Source organism: Globicephala melas, chromosome 4, assembly GCF_963455315.2.
Source record: "Globicephala melas chromosome 4, mGloMel1.2, whole genome shotgun sequence".
NCBI classification, from domain to species: domain Eukaryota; kingdom Metazoa; phylum Chordata; class Mammalia; order Artiodactyla; family Delphinidae; genus Globicephala; species Globicephala melas.
In genome coordinates, this window is record NC_083317.1 from 59,931,474 (window position 1) to 59,954,804 (window position 23,331).

General features: G+C 43.4%; 3 protein-coding genes across 13 annotated transcripts in view; 2 read left to right on the top strand and 1 right to left on the bottom strand.

The window, feature by feature from the left end:
- GRAMD1C (GRAM domain containing 1C) overlaps positions 1 to 2,902 on the top strand; it is a 79,992-nt gene extending 77,090 nt beyond the window's left edge. The window contains 1 exon segment of the mRNA XM_030836818.2: positions 1,183 to 2,902. Within this exon segment, the coding sequence (XP_030692678.1) occupies positions 1,183 to 1,263 (81 nt within the window). The 3' untranslated portion in view covers positions 1,264 to 2,902.
- Positions 2,903 to 3,706: 804 nt separating this feature from the next.
- ZDHHC23 (zinc finger DHHC-type palmitoyltransferase 23) lies at positions 3,707 to 15,637 on the top strand. 7 transcript variants are annotated; one of them, XM_030836821.2, is made up of 6 exons: positions 3,707 to 3,918; positions 4,129 to 4,201; positions 4,525 to 4,694; positions 6,741 to 7,451; positions 9,034 to 9,201; positions 11,053 to 15,637. In XM_030836821.2, exons 3-6 carry the CDS (start codon positions 4,534 to 4,536, stop codon positions 11,318 to 11,320), a joined length of 1,308 nt encoding a protein of 435 aa, XP_030692681.1. In that variant the 5' UTR covers positions 3,707 to 3,918; positions 4,129 to 4,201; positions 4,525 to 4,533; the 3' UTR covers positions 11,321 to 15,637. The 7 variants fall into 7 exon arrangements, with proteins under 7 accessions (XP_030692681.1, XP_030692679.1, XP_030692682.1 ...); XM_030836819.2 differs by lacking the exon at positions 4,129 to 4,201 and having other exon boundaries at positions 4,500 to 4,694; XM_030836822.2 differs by lacking the exon at positions 4,129 to 4,201.
- CCDC191 (coiled-coil domain containing 191) overlaps positions 15,211 to 23,331 on the bottom strand; it is a 102,556-nt gene continuing 94,435 nt past the window's right edge. For 3 of the 5 annotated variants that reach the window (XM_060298077.1, XM_060298076.1, XM_030836814.2), the window contains exon 17: positions 16,538 to 17,736. In XM_060298077.1, coding sequence (XP_060154060.1) covers positions 17,592 to 17,736 — 145 coding nt within the window. In that variant the 3' untranslated portion in view covers positions 16,538 to 17,591. Of the gene's footprint in view, positions 15,391 to 16,537; positions 17,737 to 23,331 lie in introns of those variants that run through there. The other 2 variants (XM_060298075.2, XM_060298074.1) reach the window with 2 other exon arrangements.

Genomic DNA, 23,331 nt, shown 5'->3' on the forward strand with positions numbered 1-23,331 from the left:
ATCTTAGCTGCTCCCCTAACTTGGAATACCACATGCGCCAATGGCTCCCAAAGCATGTCTCTCACCCTGACCTCTTCCCTGAGTCCAGACTCACACAGCCACTTGCTGACTTGGCGTCTTTACCTCGAGGCTAACAGGCATCCCAAACTGATCATGTCCAAAACAGAATTAAGTTTTCATCTTGAGCCAAACCTAGTTCTCCTCTAGTTGACCTAATTTTAAAAAATGATACTACTGTCCTCCAGTTGTTCAAGTGAAAATCTTCATACAGTGTGTAAGTATATATTTATCTGTGTAATTATTCATTTTAGTTCTGAGTCCCTCACTAGTCTGTAAGCTCCATGAAGGCAGGGACAGTGCCTATTTGGTTCACCATTGTATACCCAGTACTTAGCACAGTGCCCAGCATTTAACAGGTAAGCAAAAAATATTTGTTGAATGAATGAATGAATACAAAAAAGAAATAATTTTTTGTTTTGTTTTGTTTTTTTATACTGCAGGTTCTTATTAGTCATCAATTTTATACACATCAGTGTATACATGTCAGTCCCAATCGCCCAATTCAGCACACCACCATCCCCACCCCACTGCAGTTTTCCCCCCTTGGTGTCCATATGTAAGACATAATTCTTGCTCTCAAGTTGTCTACAATTTTATTAGAGATGTCAGATGTCCATGTGTATTGTTAAAGACTGTAAAGAAAAAGTACAAAATTAAGCATCAAAGTAAGTAGTAAAGCTTTAGGAGTTTAGAGGCAGGATGATTAGGGAAAACTGCATGGAAACAGTGGGACGGGTAAGTTTTAGATAGGTGAAGATGAACATGAGCATAATAGCAAGCAAAGGCCTTGAGTGGAACTTGAGTTGTTTAGGGGATGGTGGGGAGACCACTGTAGCTTCAGAAACCATTTCAGTAAACAAGCCTTTCACTTTGGATCATTTGATGAATAGACTTATTGGGAGGTAAAGCACACAGTAATACGTTGTAGGAAGAAGTGCAATACTACAGCAAATGAAAAGAACGCTAGCAGTCACACTGACAGATAACCGAAGGAATCAAGTGTTTTATAGTTAGTCTTTTATTTGGGCATCAGTATAGACAGAATTTTATTAAATGCAAACTTTTGGCATACAAATAATCAGAAAAATTTAAACAATCTGATTTTGAAAATTTTCTTTGCAGTTGAAGAGCTCACTCATTATGCTTCAGAGAACCTTTGATCTACTAAATAAGAACAAGACAGGCATGGCTGTCCAAAGCTAGTGATCTTAAGGACCAAAATTATAGAGATATATGGAACCAAAAGAAAACGTCTTGAAGAAAACTAGAGGGTGAAGGATTTGAATTGTCATAGGAACATTTCCATATTTTCTCATTATTTGTACTTCTAATATTAACATTCTTTTGAATAACATTTATTGGAGAATTAGTCTCTGACGGCCTTAGGAATCCATCCTTTCATTTCTTATACATAATTCTAAGCTGTGAATTTCTCCAGTAAAGCGTGAAATATATTGTGGATTTGAATTTCTATGATACAAAAAGAAAATGAGACATTCTGAACTGAGTGGTATGGCCTCATTTTCACAGTGAAGTTTGAAGTTTGACACTTTATCTGTTAGTACAGAATCAGTATGTGTCCAATAGGCTGCTTTCACAGTTGAGATACATTCAAGAGGATAAAGAAGACAATATAAGAAGAAATCTCTAAATCATTACTAACTTTGAAGGATCAGTTTTCAGGCATCTATTATAACATTTATAGATTCTTGCACTATAAATATTATCAATACAATGTCTTCATTTATTTAGCGTGTAAATTCAGTAGTCAGACCTTTTGAATCTGCATGTTGATGATTATTATCTGAAAGGTTCTTCAGCCATGTGGTATCTTTATGAAAGAAATAGGTGTTTCTTCAGGTGGCTCTCAGAGGTGAGATTATCTTGCTCTTCACACATTATATGGCAGAAGAGTCAGTTTTGGAAAAGGAAACATGTAGGATACCATCTCTCAAAACGAAGAACCATGCTCTGAGTTTTAAAAACTAGAAGATTATGTTAAAATCTGGGCATGTTAGTGACAGATCAAATGAATACTTGAACTAAGCTTGGCTTCAGCTTAGCAGACTTTCATGGTGGAAATGAGCCATCTGGTTGAAAATATTATAATTTGTGGACTACTTTTCAGTAGCCACGTATGGCTTCATTTACTCATTCACATGTGTGGCTTTAGTCAGTCAGTTGTAAGCCAGACACAAACCTTAGCTCTTTAAGAAAGACTTTGGGGGGCATTTTCTCCCAATATAAGTGCACTGACAAGTTGTAAATCAGACATGAGCTTTGGCTCTTCATTAAAAGTTTTTAGGCGTATGTGTCTCAATACAAGTGATGTCTGTGGAACAAGAGAAGGACAGTGCAGAATAATTTGTATATATTCTTACTGCTTGAATAACAATTGCCTTTAGTTAGATGTCTCTTTTTTGTCCAGTCACCCAAGCCACATGGGATTGCTAAAGTCATTTTCGAGATGCCCATAGAGAATGAAATCATTGACTGGATTAGAGGAAAAACGGGTTTCTCTGGGCGAATCTCAACTAACCTACCTTGGGATACCAGTGTACCTACCTGGAAGTTTTTTGATAAGGATTTATGATGTGTCTGACTGAGCAAAAGTGACTGGATTGTAAACTTGAAACCTTGTTCTCTGTTAATTTCACAAAAATGGTCACTGACAAGCTGAGTATTTTTGTGGTATTTCTTTAAAACCTGTACTTCATAAAATACCTCAAAGAAAGTTACCAAAGTTAAGTTGCTTTGTAAATTACAACTAAATATGTATGCATTCAATTAATTGTATTTGAGCCTATGTAAATTGAATATCAATAAAACCCCAAATCTCTGAGTTGTTTTCCTTCTTTTTCGGTCAAACCCTCCCCAAACTAGAAAGCCTGTTTCTGTGAAAACGTATACATGGGCCTACACCCTTTAAAAAAAAATTTTGTGCAAAAGTGAAACCCAAAGAGGACTCTCATTAGGGCAGTTTCGTTTCAAATATGCAGCTTTCTGGAGCAAGAGTACTAGATAGGCCTGCTGGTCTCATGAAGAGACTGCTGGCCAGAAATCATGAAAATGAACAAGTTGGATAATTAACAGATCAGGGACAGTGACCTGGGCCTTTAAGAGAAGGTTAGCGAATTTGGGGGCGGTACGTCGGTAACATTTTGCCGTGGAGATCTCCCCCAACGCCTGTTGCTGGCGTCTGAACGAAGACCTGCCGACCCACGGGTCTCATGTATTTAGGAAACTCTCAGGGGTCCAGGTTTCCCGTATTTCCGCCTTCGCCGACACCCCCCCCCCCCCCCGCCCCGCCGAAGGCTCGGGAGGCTGCCCCCACGCGCCGCCCGCTGGCACCCGCGGGTCCGGGCGGCCGCCTCTGGGGCGGGGCGGAGGTGCGGATCAGCCCGGCGCCTAACCGGGACCCGCTGCAGGAGCCCGGCCTTCGCTCCTCCGCTCCCCCGGGCGCCAGGGCCGCGGGCCGGGGGAGGGGCCTCGCCGGAGGGCTCCGCACGTGCGGGCGGGGGATGCCCGGCGGCGGGGGCGGGGCACCCGGAAGCTCGCGGACTTGCCGCGCTCAGCCGGGCCGGCCGTGGGGCGGCGGGGGACACGGCGGGAGTTGGCTGGGGGCACCGCGGGAGGCGGGCGCACCTCCCCAGCGGCGGCCCGCTGTGGTCACAGGTGGGCGGCGGCGGAGAGGGCGCGGCGGAGAACGGAGCCGGGGTCCCTGAGACTCCAGCCATCGCGTCGGGAGCCCCGTGGAGCAGAGATCGGCAGACGCGTCCGCGCCTCGGGAGGAGCCGACCCTTCTCCTCTCCGCCTCGGCCTCTTTGACTGCAGCCGCACCTCGGCCCGGGAGCGCAGGTAACTTACCTCCCAAGGTCATTCTTCGGGCTGGGCGGTGTTCTCGGCCCACCCACGTCCTCACGATTGGCCGGGGCGGGAGAGGCGCGCCCACCTCGCGGCGGAGAAGTGGGTCTGGACGGCGACCCTGAGCGCTGCCCGGGCGCCGGGTGGCCTCTCCGGAGCCGGGTAGTCGGCCCCAGCGGATACATGCTTTGTCTCCTCCCGCAGCTCCGAGGGTGTTTCCACCCTCACCCTGGCTTCGGGCGGGGACAGCCCGGCCCTCCCCAGCCCGCACCCGCAGGTGAGTGCAGCCACCCATGCCCCGGCTGTCCCGGGCCGCGTAGTAGGCTGTCGTCATGGGAACGGCTAGCGCCCAGGCGGCGCCTGTCCTGGATGGGGACCTGGCGGTGAAGGCGCTTGGAGCCCTTAGAGCCCTAGAGCTTTGTGTCTGGCTACGCCGAGCCAGTAAAGCCTGATGAAAAGGGGACCACCTCCGCCTCTTCTCATTTTTGATTTCTCAGGCGTTGGTGGTTAATCAGGTATAGGCTTGGATGTGCTTACAAGATGTGAGTTGTGTTCTTTCCACTTTACTTCCTGAGGGCTTCTTATGCCTCATGGTGACAGGTGGAAATCATGACCAAGAAGGGCAGTATGAAGCCAGGAAAGAAAAACAAAGCGGAAGAACCTGAACTGGAGCCCCTGTGCTGCTGCGAGTACCTAGATCGAAATGGGAAAAAGAACCACGTGGCTGCTTGTTTGTGTGATTGCCAAGACCTGGATGAAGGGTGTGATAGGTAAGAGCTGTGTGTTTCTAGATGCTGATCCCTCCGGCCCTTTTGAGAACTACCATGTATACTTTCAGCTTAGCCATCCAGAACACTAGAATTTGCTCTTCATTCTGTTTCCACTTATCTCCAACTGAAAGTTGTCTTTTATGTCAAGTGTGAGGACTTTATAAAGATGAATTATTACTCAGTAGTGCACAACTGTCTGTTCAGCTCAGTTTACTAGGACATTATTATTTCTCATTTAAAGGGAGGAGGTGACAGAGAGAACAGGCAGGTAAAGGGATAGTAGGCAAGTTAAACGCATTAAAAAAAATAAAATGCAGGCCAGGAGAATCTGTAAGTTTAAAATGAACACATTAGTACCAGAAAGTTCCTACAATTCTCAGTGGTCTCAGCATTCAGAGACTGACATCTTGGGACTGGATTGCACTTGGCCACACAGGGCCTTGAGGGTTGAAAAATCATTTTTCTGCTCTTGGAATCGGTTTCACCCCTTGTTTCTGGGGAGGAAATCCAGCCAGAAGGCATGTGCCTCCCCTGGACTGGCTGTTTTCAGCATGAGCAGCAACACAGTCCTGATTGATGCTATTGTATTTGGCTTTTATTTTCACCATTATCCCAAGTGATGGAAATTAACTATCCAAAGAGATGATTTCTAATATCACTGAAAAAATTTTGTGCCAAACAGTAATAACCTGGTTTTTATCTATTTTCTAAATAATTATATATTTAAAAATTATCACATGGAAAGCATAACGTGGGGAGAACACAGATGGTGGAAACTTGCTTTTCCCATCCATAATTCCTTCTGGTTAAAAAAAGTCATTGCAGTGGCACATTGCTGATTTGGTATGCTGCTTGGTATGTTCATCTCGCCATGAGAAGCGTTCTTGGGGACTACTGTAGTCTAGTATCCCATAATCCCTTTGTAATTCTTCCTTGACAGTGTCAATAGTCTCTTACAGGTGTCTTTAAATGTAGGTTCTTTAGTCTTAGTCTAAAATCCATACTGAGAAAGTAGAACACTTTGGACTAATGAATGGAGAAATGATGCCTTTTCTGTAACCTCCATCACTCAAGACCACAGCTCTTCCATTGGCCTTCTAACTCTTCCTCCCTCCCAGCCCTTGAGACCTGGGCTGTCCCTGAGTTTTCTTCTCTCCAGACCCTTCTGGATAAGATGGGCTCCCAGCATTTCTACAGACCCGCTGCTCTGTATGCCTCCCATATAGTTAGTTCCCATTCACTTCCAAGTCTAGCCCTATTTTTTAAAATTCTAAATTTTTTTTTCATTCTAAATCTCTAAAACCAATGTTATCCTTCCTTAAACTGTTCCTTTCCATAATAGCCTAATATGCAAAAAAAGTCAACAATACTACCTGTCCACCAAGCTCAGTCATTTGACTTGTACTAGTTTGACCTCCACGCTTCCTTATGCAGCCCCCTGCCCTATTGAACTGGTTTACTCCCCCGGCCCAGGACAGGTTTTGTGCTGCACATGCATCTCTCCACTGGAACGCCTTCTTGCCTTCCTCTCCACCCACAGGAATACTAGCCAGCTGTCAAGGTCGAGCACAAATCCCTTTTTTCCCACAAAGACCCCTGTGATGACTCCACCCAGAAGTGTGTCCTCTCCTCTGAGCACACCTTACCGTGTTTGACTGTAATAGTTCATCGGGTGATTTTGCTACTTTGTCGCTTACCTAATATTTCTTGAATTCCCATGTTGTCTTCACAACTAGATGGTGAATTTTTTTGAGATTTTTATGGCTCTACGCCCACCCCAGTCTGAACAGGACTTATGTGGAATACGTGTGTATTCCTGTGTATTTGTTTCATGGAGAAATAGTTCTGTTAAATATCTAAACATTTTGTCATTCGTATTAAGAAATTATACATGAATCTGAAGAGCTCGTGTTTAATAGTAAGGAAGTAGAATGCTTGGTCTTTGGCATCTTTCATCATTTATCCTGCTGTCTGGCCTACAGTGTTGAGTGGTTTTTCATTCAACAAACACGTCAGAGGTGTCTTCTCTGTGCTGTCTCGGAACAGATGGATCACGTGTAAGTCCGTGCAGCCCGAGACCTACGAAAGGATCATGGATACGATCTCTGACCGCCTCCGGATTCCTTGGCTTAGGGGGGCCAGGAAAGTTAACATTAGCCTCCTTCCCCCACTCTTCCTGCTGCCTGTCTTCCTGCGAGTGGCTTCGTGGCATTTCTTCCTGGGGGGGGTGGTTTTGACCTCCCTCCCTGTGCTGGCTCTGTGGTACTACTACCTCACTCACAGAAGGAAAGAACAGACTCTGTTTTTCCTGAGCCTCGGACTGTTCTCTCTGGGCTACATGTACTACGTGTTCCTGCAGGAGGTCGTCCCCAGGGGGCGTGTAGGGCCCACTCAGCTGGCTCTGCTTACCTGCGGGTTACTTCTCATACTCTTAGCCTTGTGGCGAGCCAAGAAGGATCCAGGCTACCTCAGAAACCCAGCAAACGATGACAGATCTCTAAGCGGCAGCCAAACCGAATACCTGAACAGAACAGGGCCGGAGAAGCCCAAAGGGTTCCCCGGCGCAGACCCAGCGGGCGGTCTCAACAACCGCGGGCCCAAGGATGAGCCTAAGGGCTGTCCCAGGACGTTGGCCGGAAGCCCCGCCACGGGGAAGGAGGACTGGTGCGCCAAGTGCCGGCTGGTGCGGCCGGCCCGGGCCTGGCACTGCCGGATCTGCGGTGTCTGTGTGAGGAGGATGGATCATCACTGCGTCTGGTATGTTGGAAAAATCTGGAGGCTTGCGGAGGGTGCATTCACGTGAGACTCTAGCCGGGTTTGCTCTTCCTTTGGGCCATCCTCAAATTTCCTTCCCAGCTTTACACCTTGGAGATATTTGTGGGCTGTTATGATGTTCCCACTTAGTCATCAGTTTTTTGAGCTTCACAAATTTAGTTCTTTTCAGTCATTTCCTGAAGGTGTTTTTTTTTTTTCCCCCCGCTTTCTCTTTTGAGCTGCCCCTCATCTTCTCCTTTCTAAGAGAGAAGTATCTACAGTTGAATGACTTTTTAAAAAAGAATGTATCAGACGTAGTGTAGGCACATCCCCCTGTGCTCACAGAGCTCAAAAAGTGTTCCTGTACTTTTAGGTGACTCTTATCCTCTGACCATGTATCCGTCATCATTTTGATGCTACCAGTGACTTCTAGTTGATATTATTGACTTAAGGCCCTGCCAGATAACTCCCTATTTGTTTAGTGGTGCAGAAATGGGCTTTTTGGGTACCTCTTTGCTGGCCAATGACAATCGAGGACACCTGAGGACACCCGTAACATGTGCGGTGCAACTTTTAAAGAAAATGTTGCAGCTTTACTGAATAAATCTTAAACTAAAGGAGCGTGATTAATTCAGATATGAATGCTGTAAGTAGCATGTTTGCAACTTGTTCTTCAGGCAGTCACGGTCAGTGAATTATGCCTTTTATCTAGGCTTCTGATCATGTCACACTCTCCCCCTCAGAAGGGGACATGGGACAGGGTGAGGGTGCAGACAGCCCTGGAGGACACAGGAGCAGACCTTAAGTTCAAGGCTCATGAACAGGGACAGCTCTTTTCTGGGGCTTTGTCTTTAGGAGTAAGCAGGTATTTTCATTTTTAGGTTTTCCTCTTCTCTGTCTTCATCATTTATTATCGTGAATACCTGGGTATGTGCGTGCGTGTGTGCAGGGTGGTGGCCCATTTAGAAGCGCTGGTTTGCAGAGGTCCTGATAGCCTCGCCTGTGAAATCTCTGCCTGCTGGAGCATCCCGGCGTGCCTGTCATCCTGCCCTGCAAACGGCCATGGCATGGAACTCTGTACCTGACAAGTAGTCTGCATACTATTGAGTTCTCTACCCCACACTGTGCTTCTAACCTCTTGGGATCTTTTATTAATATGTGTAATATGTTTTCCCACATTGTATAATACTTCTGATTTAGCATTTTTAAGTTTTTATAACTCTGATACCATCCTATCCTTATGGTGGTGATTACAGTGTTAACTCTCTTAACATTGGGTAACAGACTTGGGTAACAGACTTCACTTATTAATAATACCTAGAAAGATTTGTTAGCCAGGTTCTGCTTTTTGACTTAGTCTTGTCCTTAAGCTAATGATATGATTTCACCTTGCAAAGAGCGGAGAATATAAGACTACATCTCTCAGCAGACAAGTTTTTAATTCCCTAAAACTGAAAAACAAGAGAACTTATTTTTAAATAACTGAAATTCACACTATCTCTGTTTTAAAAGCTTTCTTGTTTATTTAGCTATTAGAGAACGTTTAAAAACATGTTTGTTTTCTCCCCCTCTGTGCTGTTTGGAGGATAAATAGCTGTGTCGGAGAATCAAATCATCAAGCATTTATGCTTGCCCTTCTGGTCTTCCTCCTCACCTCGGTGTACGGGGTAACGCTGACCTTGGACACCATTTGTACGGATAGAAGTGTCTTCACAGCTCTCTTCTATTGCCCTGGAGTTTATGCAAATTACAGGTGAGACATGGATACCCCATACGGGGCCCCACGGAAGCGGGAGTGGATTTGCAGTGAATGTACGGGGCTGTGATTCACTGCTAGGTTAGGGGGTCTCACCCAAAACACAGGACAGGTTCTGGGGACGCTGGGTATCCCTGAAATTGCCAACACACAGTTGTGCAGTGGATACGTGCATTTTTCTGGGTGATGTCACAAGGAACGTTGACCTTAAAAAGTGAGGAACCAGTGCTCTACAAGTAGGACTAGGCTTACTCAGGGACTCCAGAGTCAAACGACCACTAGCATGTCCAAGGTAGCCACAGTGAAACTGAAATGATAACTAAAGTAGCAGTCTCTGGGTATGGATGTGGTCTCTTTTGTCGCTCGTTATTGGGGAAATTCTCACTTTATTGCTGTTTTCTGGTGCTTTGTAGCCCAGTCTTAATTTACCGCTTCTGACCCTTTCGTGAAATGCTTACAATCTCTGTAACCTTTCTTTTCTATTTAACCTCCATTGATTTTCTTCCTGTTCTACTTTTTTTTTTTTTTTAAATCACCACTCATGATTACTGTGGTATCTAGGTCAGAATTTCCTTCAGTGTTTTTAGGTTGGGGCCCATTTATACAGTGTGATGATCTCCGTGCTGTAGCAGAAGCGGGAACTTTTTAGTTCTGGCCCAATCCCCTGCCCGCCCTGTCCCCGAAAGCGCTGCTCGAGGACATTTATCACAACCCACTAAGAATAGTAGTCACTGAAGGATTTCACAACCTATGAAGACTCTCAACACAGAGAAGACAGGAACTTAACCTGCGAGGAGGGCCCATCTGTTCTAATGCCCACGAATGTCTAGCTCTGCAGTGGCGAGGGGGAGATCTGTCCACAGACTGGTACAGACAAGGGCCCACACAGGGGTGCTATGGGGACAAAGCAGGGAGTGTCTTGAAAACAAAGAGCGAGAAGAAAGCAGAGGCCCTTGGGGGTCGTTGTGTCTGTGTGTTGGTAAGCATGAGTTTTCTAGGCTTTCTGTGGGCCCTGTAAATGAAATGAGGAACACAGTCCTGCTGCTGTGTTCTCAGTGCTATGGACCCACGATTCATGTCTCCTCACTGGGCCTCAGTTTTCCTCATCTTTGTGGCGATTTAATCATCCCTGAGGTCCCTTTCAGCTTAACAGATGAAGATTCTGAATGAGTTTCCCTCTAACTCACGTGCAGATGTTTGAAAATAATCACTTGGCAGACGTTAATCGGCAGCCTCTCCTCACAGCCTTATTAATGAGCTGGAAGCAGCTTTCTTGTCCTGTGTGACCCTGTTTGGTTTTGGAAAGCGGGATTTGAAATGTGACAGTGCTCCTGGCGCTCCTTCAGGGCTGCTGGTGCTGGGAGCTGTCCTCTTACCTGAGCTCGTCGGCCTTGTACGGAAAAGAACGGGGATGAGCAACCTTAGCACTGCTGCTCGGTCCCACCCACAGCTCCCTTGAGGACGTTTACAGCAATCTCACGGCGCCTCCGTTTTCTTCTGCGTTAAGAACAATTTAGGAATTATTCATGCAACAAACAGATCTTGACTGCGGTTGTGTCAGACACTCTTGGCTGTGTGGGGGACACGAAACACACAAAACAGTCCCTGCTGTTCTAGTATCACATCCTAGAAAAGGAGGCACCAGTAATTATAAGAACATGTTAAGAGTCATAAGTGAAGCAGGTTATTTATTGGCACTCCGAGGAGAGAAAAGTGTCTTCCAAGTGGGGTAATGAGGGAAGGGGCCAGCGTCCTTAGGAGTAAGTACTACGTGTGTAAAATGTTACCATGGGGAGAGCCCTGAATGTGCAGCGTTGGCCGCCCTGACCTGCCTTTTCCTGCTCCCAGCTCAGCTCTGTGCTTCACCTGCGTGTGGTACTCTGTCATCATCATGGGGGGCATGGCCTACATCTTCCTGATCCAGCTGATAAACATCAGCTACAACGTGACGGAGAGGGAAGTGCAGCAGGCCCTTCGACAGAAGACGGGGCGCCGGCTGCTCTGCGGGCTCATCGTGGACACAGGCCAGTACAATCGGGGCTTCCTGCGGAACTGGCACCAGTTCTCCACCCTGGGCACGCACCCCTTCCACCACCCTGCTGAGGACATAGTATGAAGTGCCTTCTGTACGGCTCTGGGGGCGGGAGGGCGTCTCCTCCCTCTGCTCCCTTGCATCCTACACTTCGGTACGCGTGGGATGCTTGCGTTTATCCCCGGTTTCTTAAAGGCGTTATAGGGCCATGCTCAGGTTTAGGCACTGGACTGGGAAGAAATGAATTTTTCTGACTTCACCATTTAAGGGATTTTTATATCAAAGCAGTAAAAGTAGAGCCATTCCTTTCCAGTCACCTTATTAACTAACTCAGTCACCAGAAGTTGAAAAGGATGTGGATTGCTAATGCAGAAATTGATAGAAGCAATTGCCACCCATTAGTATGGGAGAAAGAGTTTTGGATTAGGGTAGTTTCTAGTCCCTCTTTCAACTCCTAATAGCCATGCGACCCTCGGTCAGGTCACTTCCCTGAGTCTCAGGTTCATTTGTCAAGTGGGGTACTGATGCTGCCCTGGCTACCTCACAGAGCGGTTGTGCGGGGGGACACGGGAGGGTCACGAGAGGGATGCGGTATGTGGAAAGCACTGAAAAACAACGAAAAACTAAAGCACCAGAGAGGTGTGAATTATTATTAGGAGACTCCTAAGACTGGAAAAAATATTTCAGGTCAGAATATTGAAGCCAGTCCATTTTCAGCATTTCAGAGTGAAAAAACGATCCCCAAATACCATATGGTACGGTTATGGGGATTTCTCTTTCTGAAGTATTAGACATTAACTACTCAAACAGGGTAGAAGACGACCAAATGGATTTACGCTGTCATCTGATCTTGAAAGTTGATAATGATTACGAGCCTAATTATTGCTAGTGAATGCACAGTGATCATGAGTTTAGGTGATGAGTTCTTACATTGATCTTATTTCTTATGGATTTATTCTGTTTGGATTTACTCTAAGTAACTCCAGTAGGCATCAGTGTTTTTTTCCTCTTCCCACGTGTTGCCTGGTCAGGTGCTAGCACACTTGCGACAATGGCTGGACGAGAACAGACACTCCTATCGGGAAGATTTTACTCTCTTTGTGGGTAGGGTGGCTGGTTAATGTCAAGAGCTTGACTTTCTTGTTGATATAAGTGATTCAGGCACTGTCAGTAATAGCACCAAGTTGCAAAAGCCAGTATTCTGGTGTTCACATTATTCTGGCATGAGCTCTCTGAGGGGCTGATTGACGTCTTCCCACTTAACTTGCACATTACTTCTCATTCACCTTTCCCAAGATAAAAGTATCTCACTAGGAGAGAAGAAACAGGGTATATGTGGTTTCCACTAATTAATAGATTACTGTTCTTCCCTGGCTCTTCCTAAATTGTTTCTTTAATCCTACCTCAAAACGGAAAACGTGTAAAGGATTAAATATTTAGCGATTCTGGCATAGAATTAAGATGAGGCAACTTAACATGGGGAAAAATACCCTCTTGAAATACTTGGTTTTGTACCTGAACTTGTTTTTGGAACCCCAAAGAATTCATGAGCCCTTACATTTGTTTTGGCTGATAGCTTAATATAGGGAAAATACCGCCAGCTTTTTCAGTCAGTCCTTCTGTGCATGCTGCTGTGGCAAGAGGTTTATAAAGGTCGAGAAGAAATATTGCTACTTCTACAGCATTGCCACCCTTTGCAGCTGGGACCGTCCCTAGTCCTGCTATTAATCGAGGCTGTCCTTAAGACAGGCATCACATTTTTATACAGGCTTGTCGTTGCTCTCCCTAGAGATGGATTGTTTACTGAACGATAGGCTCCGTATTCCACTAGGATGAGCCAAAGAGCAAGTCTGGGGATGTTAGCAGAGTCTGTGGTGTGTACAGTGGTACCCTGTCCCTGGTCCAGAATCAAGCATTTATTTGCAGTTAACATTGGAGGCGATGTAACGAATTCCTCTTTGTGTGGGTTGGAGGTGAGAGAGAGAGAGAGTAATGATGTCAGGGACAGCACATGTGGCCAGAAATCTCTGCTTTTAGTCTCCTGAATGCCAGATGTATAGCCAACTCTGATTGTCTAGCAATTGATAATAAAATTCATAGAAATGTTAATATAGTCAGTAACCTTGGCCTCTTGCCAAATCTTTAACCACAATCAAAATATGATGCGCTGAAGCTGAGGAGTACCCTAAAGACCAGAGTCATCTGGGAGAGTAAGGAATGACCATCATCCTTGTAACAGTGCACCCCTAACAGGGTTACCTGGATGGGGCAACTCACGGTTTCCCTCACTCAGATAAGAACTCCTTGTATATTATTCTGGCTGATTGGAACTCAGGTGCTTGTTTGAAGTTGAGAACTTCATGGTTGGCAGTTTACAGAAGAAAGCTCAACCCTTTGAAAAGCTCCGTGGTTCTGCGGAGGTAAAAGCCTACTGAAGTATTTGCACCAAGGCGCTATATATGTGAGCAGTTTCTGTGGACTCTGGGATATCCTTGGTCTCTACTCCTGGACTTTCAACCCTTTTTAGGGTCTGGAGCTATTTGAGGGATTTCGTCCTTTTAAAGGACAAGGCCTCTGGGAACAAATGAGTCCCAGGCGCAAGTGGTGGTGGCGGCTGGGAGGATTGCCCTGCGGACCTGTAACTGCAGTTTCTTGGCCGTAGGAGCAGGCCCGCCCCGACGTATTTCAGATAAGTGCGTCCCCCCCTTTCACCCCACATCCTCAGTTTCTGTTAAACATACTGGATATGGAGTTGAGTAAATGATCTGCTGTAGTCTGACCACTTACGTTACTGTCATGCCACGGTACACTCTTCCCGGGGGAGAGAAATGGGTCCACTTGAAAGATGTGAGGGAGAAATAGTTGAGAATCAGGATTGCACGAAGGGAGAAAATCCTTCAGTATTTAGAAATGTTTCTTACGCCACCCAAAGAGTACTTTGTGACTATAGCTGGGCACACCTAAGGTGAACTGACCCCTGACAGCGGCCCTTTGGTGGGCTCCTCTGATGCTGCCGAATCAAGCCTGAAGCGTGTTCTGGGGACGCGGGGCTGCTCCTCTCACGTCAGCCACCTGCGTGTCTGTTTTTAGGATCCTGTAAATCTTTGCTCTCCAAGTACTGGTGGTCCCCTTTGGTGAATGAAGTAAATGTTGTCTTCCACTGTACCATCTGCCTAGCAGAAAGACTGTTACAAACTTTCTCTTATGCAACAGTCCTTGGTACTTCTAAAATTTTTAGCAAGAGAAAATTTTCTATAATAGAATCTTCCACTGCCAGAAAACACAATGCTGGTAAGGTTCTCTGTAATAGTGACCATCTGCTTAATAGACTGTTTCCTTTGGGTAGGACATTAGCTTTTTATTATAAAACGCAACTAAGCAAAAATATGACATCTAGAAGCACAGTTTTAACCAGGATGTTTGAAAATTAAGGTTCTGTGAGGTTTAAGCGTCCCGGTCAGCAGGTTTATATGACTTCACTTTTAGCTATATTTTGGTACCCTGCATATTAAAAAGGAGCAGTTCCTCAAACAAGCAATGGATGATAGAGACTTTTGCGTGAGGCACCTGTTTGGAATCTGGTTTTCTCATCAGCAGCTTGACAAGTATGCCATTCTGTATTACACATCGCCAAGGTGATGCAGGGGGAGAACGAGAGCCATGCTTAACTGATCGCTGAATAAAATGCGGTATGCTCTTGTGGATGTTTGTTGTGATTAATATAAACGTTTTGCAAAATCAGCTACATTCAATCCTGTTTCTAATGGACAGTTATCCCCACTTCAGTTGGCACTAAGGGTTTCACCGTAGTATCAGCAGCAGGCCAGAGACTGAATGGTTTAGTGGAGACACATTCCTTAGAGGTTGTGACTGTTTATGGGATGGGCTTGTGACGCTCCTAGCTAGCCTTCCCGATGGCACCATTATCTTCTAGAAAACTCATACTTTAAAAGCAAACCTTTAAAAGCAGAGCTAGTCTATTCCAGTTATCGATGCAACTAAAATCCTCTATTTCTTCACATGGCGCCCCTGACAAGATGCCGGGTTACAGAGCTCAGCTTGTCGCGATCCCGTGGTCTAGGTGATTGGCCGGTTGGAGTTGTTGGCGCCTCTGAGCCTTTTCGTCTGATTACGTTTCTGGGTCTGATGTTAGACTAGAGGAAACCCAGGAAAATTTATTTAGTATTAAATTTAACGTAACTGATTCAGCAACGTTAAAGGGGACTTGTGAAGCCAACACTGGACGCTGCGGGCTAAACGTTTTGCACTGTTTTTATACTTGTATTCATATCCTCTTATCACCTCAGACTCAGACACAAGGCCTTTTAAGTGGAGATTTTAAAAATTACTGCCATTTATGTAAAATAACGTACTGTGACCAAGTTGTTTAAATGGAAAATAAAGTGCTTTCTTTAAGGAAAATCGTTGTTGTTTCTTGGTGTGTCTCCTGAACTCTTTTGCTTTAAGAAAAGCGTGCATTAGACCTGGGCTGCCTCTTTGGCTACCTAGATGTCCCCATCCTGTGGACTTAAACCGTCCCTAGCCATAAACTATTCTTTTCCTTGTGGTTACTTTTCTGGTTTTGTAGGCCAGGGATACTGCTTATTTGGGCATTTTGTCAGCAGTAACACTTTAAATCATATCTTTAAGAGAGCGCAGCAAGAAACGTTAGGTCATTTACTAAGTCACTTACTAAGGAGGTCAGTTTCTAAGTTATTTCCTGGTGTCTCTTTAGAAGGTTCTATAAGTAGATTAAAAAGTCTTCGCTGGCCCAATGAGAATATGGGCTGCTGAAGACTCAATCTCTAATTGATGCTTGAGGTGAAATAAAGCTTAAGAGAGGAAACTTAAGCTTTATGGGATTTATTTAGGCCCCTGGCAGGTTTACTTGAGGTAGTCACCCTTCCTTATCTACTGGCTTGGCATTAAAATAAAATTGATATTTTATTTCTGGGGGCTGATACCGGCCAATATTCTATAACTGTGCTATTGATAAGTAAAGACAGATAGTGATTTAGATGAGAAGAGGTTAACTGTGAGTTACTTTTAGTCGCATTTCTTTAGTGGCCATTAGTCTTAAAAAGAGTTTTTAGATATGACTTCATAATCATATTAAAGGAAAAGATGAGTGGGAACAGGGACATTGTGGAAGAAATAAAAGTTCAATATGGTATGTTTGGTCATATCTGAGTAAATCATAATACATTTTCTATAGAAGAAGGATATGTGATTTTGCAGGTGGTGTAGCTAGATATCCCTTCTAGGAAGTAAGAGACAATAACAGAATTTATTGAACGACACACAGTTTTATTTTACCAAGTCAAAGTTTCAGCTTATCAAATAATAGTAGTTACCTCAGGGCTGCAAGGGACTGTCTCGTTTTACTGTGTGCATTTACTGCCTGAATTTGTTGTAATGAGCATGTGTTTTGTAATGAAAACTTTTTTTCTAGCAGGCAACTCTCTCAGACAATTCACAGGAGTGTCTTGTCAGTCTTTATATTCTTTAGCATCTTAAACATTAAAACATTCTTTGAATTCAAGATAAGGACCTTGATACACAGAGCAAACTGAGCTGAGGACCGGAAGACTGATCGAGTGTGTTATGTAGAAGTTGCAGTTGGGAGCACAAGCAGACACTTGAACAAATTGCTGGACTGCCTTTGATAGAGCCTTTAGCTTTTGGACTTCCCTTCATGCTTAGCAAAGTGCACTGAGGAGAAGTATCTCGGGTGCTCCGGATTCTCTGGAATCAGGATACACTGCTACCCTTTGCAGCAGCTGCCTAGGATGCCTTTTGATCCACGGTTTTCCATCAGGTGGGCAAAAAGGAACAGGGTCTGGTAGGATGCCTGTTGCTGATGCTAAGGTACCAGATGACTGGCCCTCCTTTTCTAAGTGCCCACTACTTTTGATTTCTATTTAATTAAAGTTACATTTGTCAACAGTTCACATTCAGCTATAAGGACATATTTTTCTTCACAGTCTCAGGCAAGCAAACACTTGTCCTTTTTAAAGTTTATGATCCTAAAAATACATAGGGTACATCTGAACAGCAGAGCTCTAGACTGTTCCTTTGGATGATCCTGCTGTGATAAATGCGTTAGTGGACTGATTAGCAACCTAGGAGATATCAAAGAAGGGAATACAAATTCACAAAATAATTTCGTTGATCCAAGAAGTACGTGACAGAACATAAACCAGATATATGCGCGCCTGTGTGGGTGGGTGGAGATCACACACACACACACGGACTGATGGAGATTCCCACTGCAAGCACTGCACTGGGCTGTGGCCACTGGCACACCAAGGACTCCTTACCCACGGGCCGAGCATCTGATTGCTGTATACCTGAGTCACAGCGGTGTGAGCATCTGGAAGTCTGGAAGAATTTCAGCTACCTTCCTACGGAGCTGCTCTCGCCTTTCTTCTTTTCCTCTTTCCTCTTTCGTAAATTTTGCAAACTTCTTCCATGTCTGAAATGTGATCCAGAGAATCCTCCTTTAAGAATAAAAAGGAAAAAAGTGAAATACGACGGAAAAGTTGACTTTCCAGCTAACTGAATTGCAAACTTTACAAAAGTAATCCTTATGTGAATAAAATGTTCTATGAAAGGTATGGAAATCACAATTGGGATTCAGACAGTAAGAATGCTGCAAAGAAAATGAAGCAACGAAAGAGGATGGAGGTGACCAATGGGTTATTTTTCTCTTGCATCAGGTGGTCTTCCATCACAGGTCACCCTCTGTGAGAAGGTGACATCTGAGCAGAGCACCTGGTGGCCTCTGAGTGCAGGCCATGAGATGTACTCCTCAGGGGGTCTGACCGCAGCCTGCACCTTGTGTGTGAGGCAGGGCTAGTGGAACAAAGGCTCCAGCAGCCAAAGTCCTTGAGGTAGAGATGCTGGGAAAGCACGTGCAGCACGTGCAGCACATGCCACAGTTATTAGCATCAAGGTCCTGGTGCTTGGACGTGAATTGTTTAAAAAGCCCACTGGTAACCTCACCTCCAACAACGGTCTTGAATTTTAGTTGAGGAAAAAAATATTAAGCCAGTTGTCTGCTGATGGGCATTTGGGTCGCTTCCATGTCTTGGCTTTGTAAATTACGAACATTGCTGCTATGAACATTGGGATGTATGTATCTTTTTGAATTAGAATTTTCATTTTTTTCTGGAGTGGGATTGCAGGATTATATGGTAGCTGTATCTTTAGTTTCATAAGGAACCTCCATACTGTTCTCCATAGTGGATCCACCAATTTACATTCCCACCGACAGTGTACAACGGTTCTCTTTTTTCCACAGCCTCACCAGCATTTATTATTTGTAGACTTTTTCATGATAGTCATTCTGACTAGTGTGAGGTGACATCTTGTAGATTTGATTTGCATTTCTCTAATAATTAGCGATGCTGAGCGTCTCTTCATGTGCCTGTTGGGCATCTGTATGTCTTCTTTGGAAAAACGTCTATTTAGGTCTTCTGCCCTTTTTTGGATTGGGTTGTTTTGTTTTTTCTCTTATTGAGTTGCATGAGCTGGTTGTTTTGGATATTATGCCCTTGTCGGTCACATCATTTTCAAATACTTTCTCCCATTCTGTCCATTGTCTTTTTGTTTTGTTGATGGTTTCCCTTGCTGTGCAAAAGCTTTTAAGTTTGATTAGTTCCCATTGGTTAATTTTTGCTTTTATTTCTTTTGCCTTGGGAAACTGATCTAAGAAAACTTTGCTACGATTTATGTCAAAGAATGTTTTGCCTGTGTTCTCTTCTAGGAGGTTTCATGGTGTCATGTCTTACATTTAGGCCTTTAAACCATTTTGAGTTTACTTTTGTATACAGTGTGAGGGAATGTTCTAATTTCATTGATTTACATGTAGCTGTCCAGCTTTCCCAACACCATTTGTTGAAGAGACTGTCTTTTCTCCATTGTATATTCTTGCCTCCTTTGTTGTAGATTAATTGACTATAGGTGCATGGGTTTGCTTCTGAGCTCTCTATTGTGTTCCATTGATCTGTAAGTCTGTTTTTTGTGCCAATACTACATTGTTTTGATTACTGTAGCTTTGTAGTATTGTCTGAAGTCTGCGAGGGTTATACCTCCAGCTTTGTTCATTTTTCTCAAAATTGCTCTGGCAATTCTGGGTCTTCTGTGGTTCCATATAAATTTTAGTATTATTCTACTTCTGTAAAAAATGTCATGGGTATTTTAATAGGGATCACATTAAATCTGTAGATTGCTTTGGATAGTGTGGCCATTTTAACAATGTTAATTCTTCCAATCCAAGAGCACAGGATAGCTTTCCATTTCCTTGAGTCATCTTCAGTTTCCTTTATCAATGTTTTGTACTTTTCAGCATGTAGGTCTTTCACCTCCTTGGATAATTTTGTTCCTACATCTTTTATTTTTTGATGCGATTTTATTTATTTTTATTATTATTTTTTGGCTGCATTGGGTCTTTTTTGGCTGCGTTGGGTCTTTTCTGGCTGCACTGAGTCTTAGTTTCGGCATGCAGGATCTTTGTTGCGGCATGTGGGGTCTTTCGTTGTGGCACACAGTCTTCTCTCTAGTTGTGGCACGTGGGTTCCAGAGTGCGTGGGCTCTGTAGTTTGCAGCACGCGGGCTCAGTAGTTGTGGTGTATGGGCTTAGCTGCCCCTCAGCATGTGGGATCTTAATTCCCCGACCAGGGATCGAACCCACGTCCCCTTCGTTGGAAAGCGGATTCTTTACCACTGGACCACCAGGGAAGTCCCTTGATGTGATTTTAAATGGGATAGTTTTTAAACTTTCTGGTATTTCATTATTAGTGTAAAGAAATGCAACAGACTTCTGTATATTAATTTTGTATCCTGCTACCTTGCTGAATTCATTTATTAGTTCTAATAGTTTTGTGTGGAGACTTAGGGTTCTCTATATAGAGTATCATGTCATCTGCAAATAGTGACACTTTTACCTCTTCCCCTCCAATGTGGATACATTTTATTTATTTTTCTTGTCTGATTGCTGTGGCTAGGACTTCCAATACTGTGTTGGATAGAAGTGGTGAGAGTGAGCATCCTTGTCTTGTTCCTGAATTTAGTGGGAAGGCTTTCAGCTTTTCACTGTTGAGTATTGTATTGGCTGTGGATTTGTCATAAGTGGCCTTTATTGTGTTGAGATATGTTCCCTCTGTACCCACTTTGGTGAGAGTTTCTATCATGAATGGATGTTGAATTTTGTTAATGCTTTTTCTGCATCTATTGAGATGATGTGGTTTGTTGTTCCTTTTGGTAATGTGGTGTATCACATTGATTGACTTGCATATGCTGAACCATCCTTGTGACCCTGGAATGAATCCAAGTTCTCTATTTTGTCTGATATGAGTATTGCTACCCCCACTTTCTTGTTTCCATTTGCTGCCCTTACTTTCAGTCTGTGTCTTTTGCCCTGAAGTGAGTTTCTTTTTAGGCAGCATATTGCAGGTTCTTGGTTGTTTATCCAGTCTGTCACTCTATGTCTTTTGATCAGAGCATTTAGTCTATCAGCATTTAAATTAATTATTGATACATATGTACTTATTGCCATTTTAATCCTTGTTTTCCAATTGTTTTTCTAGTTCTTCTTTGTTCATTTCTTCTTCTTGCTTTTACTTTTGTAGTTTGATGATTTTCTTTTGTAGTATATGCTTGATTCCTTTCTTTTTGTGAATCTATTGTATGTTTTTTATTTGTGGTTAACATGGAATTAAAGTATGTTGACCCATAAATACGTCTACTTGCTTTAAACTGATGGTCATTCAAGTTCAAACACATTCTAAAAGATATCTACATTTTTATACTCTCCTCCCCCACGTTTTGTGATTTCGATGTCCTACTTTACATCTTCATGCTTATCCTTTTATTGTTTACTGTAATTATAATCTCTTATAATTTTTTCATTGTTTTTTAATCTATGTACTGGCTTATTTGAGTGATCTTCAGTCCTTAACTATATATTTGCTCTTCCTATTGGGATTTTCCCTTTCCTATGGATTCTTCTTGCCATTTAAGGAAGACCCTTCAACCTTTCTTTTAGGTTAGGTTTGGTATTGCTGAATTCTTTTAGTTTTTGCCTGTTTGAGAAATTCTTTATCTCTTCTTCTATTCTAAATGATAATCCTGCTGGATAGAGCATCCCAGGTTGCAGGTTTTTCCCTTTCAGAACGTTGAATATATCACGCCACTTCCTTCTGGCCTACAGAGTTTCTGCAGAGAAATCAGCTGATAGCGTTATGAGGGTTCCCTTGTAAACAACTCTTTGTTTTTCTCTTGCTGCCTTTAGAATCCTCTCTTTAACTTTTGCCATTTTAGTGGGTGGGCCAATAGGTTCGTTTGGTTTTTTCCATAAGATGGCTCTAGTAGCACTTACTTGTCTTTAACTTAATTCGAAACAATTTTGTTAGATTGTATGTGACAGCTGTCATATCAGCATGCATTTAAAAAAAGACATAAAAATTGGTGAATTTTTATGTAGCCATTTTAATATGAAAGATGGAAGAAAAACAACATTTTTGGCATTTTATGCTTTATTATTTCAAGAAAGGTAAAAAAGCAACTGAAATGCACAAAAAGATTTGTGCAGTGTATGGAGAAGGTGCTGTGACTGGTTGAATGTGTCAAAAGTGGTGAGGTTTCCTGCTGGAGATTTCTCGCTGGCTGTTGCTCCACGGTTGGGTAGACCAGATGAAGTTGATAGCAATCAAATCGAAACAATAATTGAGAACAATCAACGCTATACCACGCGGGAGAGAGCTGACATACTCAAAATATCCAAATCAAGTGCTGAAAATCATTTGCCCCAGCTTGGCTACGTTCATTGCTTTGATGTTTGGGTTCCACGTAAGTTAAGTGAAAAAAACCTTCCTGACCACGTTTCCACGTGATATTCTGAAATGTAATACTGAACACGTGATACTGAAATGTAATGAAAACGTTCTGTTTTTAAAACAAATTGTGACGGGCGATGAAAAGTGGATACTGTACAACAATGTGAAATGAACTGCCACCAACCACACCAAAAGCTGGCTTTCATCCAGAGAAGGTGATGTTGTGTATATGGTGGGATTGGAAGGGAGTCCTCTATTATGAGCTCCTTCCGGAAAACCAAACGATTAATTCCAACAAGTTCTGCTCCCAATCAGACCAACTGAAAGCAGCACTCAACAAAAAGCATCCAGAATTAGTCAAAAGAAAACGCATAATCTTCCATCAGGATAACACAAGACCACATGTTTCTTTGATGACCTGGCAAAAGCTGTTACAGCTTGGCTGGGAAGTTCTGATTCATCTGCCGTATTCAGCAGACATTGCACCTTTGGATTTCCATTTATTTCGGTCTTTACAAAATTCTCTTAATGGAAAAAATTTCAATTCCCTGGAAGACTGTAAAAGGCACCTGGAACAGTTCTTTGCTCAAAAAAGATAAAAAGTTTTGGGAAGATGGAATTATGAAGTTGCCTGAAAAATGGTAGAAGGTAGTGGAACAAAAGGGTGAATATGTTGTTCAATAAAGTTCTGGGTGAAAATGAAAAATGTGTCTTTTATTTTTACTTAAAAAACTGAAGGCACTTTTTGGCCTGCCCAATAAGTATTATTATTATTTTTTAACATCTTTGTTGGAGTATAATTGCTTTACAATGGTGTGTTAGTTTCTGCTGTATAACAAAGTGAATCAGCTATAGATATACATATATCCCCATATCTCCTCCCTCTTGTGTCTCCCTCCCACCCTCCCTATCCCACCCCTCTAGGTGGACACAAAGCACTGAACTGATCTCCCTGTGCTATGCGGCTGCTTCCCACTAGATATCTATTTTACGTTAGATAATGTATATATGTCCATGCCACTCTCTCACTTTGTCCCAGCTTACCCTTCCTCCTCCCCATGTCCTCAAGTCCATTCTCTATGTCTGCATCTTTATTCCTGTCCTGCCCCTAGGTTCTTCAGAACCACTTTTTTTTTTTTTTATTCCATATATGTGTTAGCATACAGTATTTCTTTTTCTCTTTCTGACTTACTTCACTCGTATGACAGTCTCTAGGTCCATCCACCTCACTACAAATAACTCAATTTCGTTTCTTTT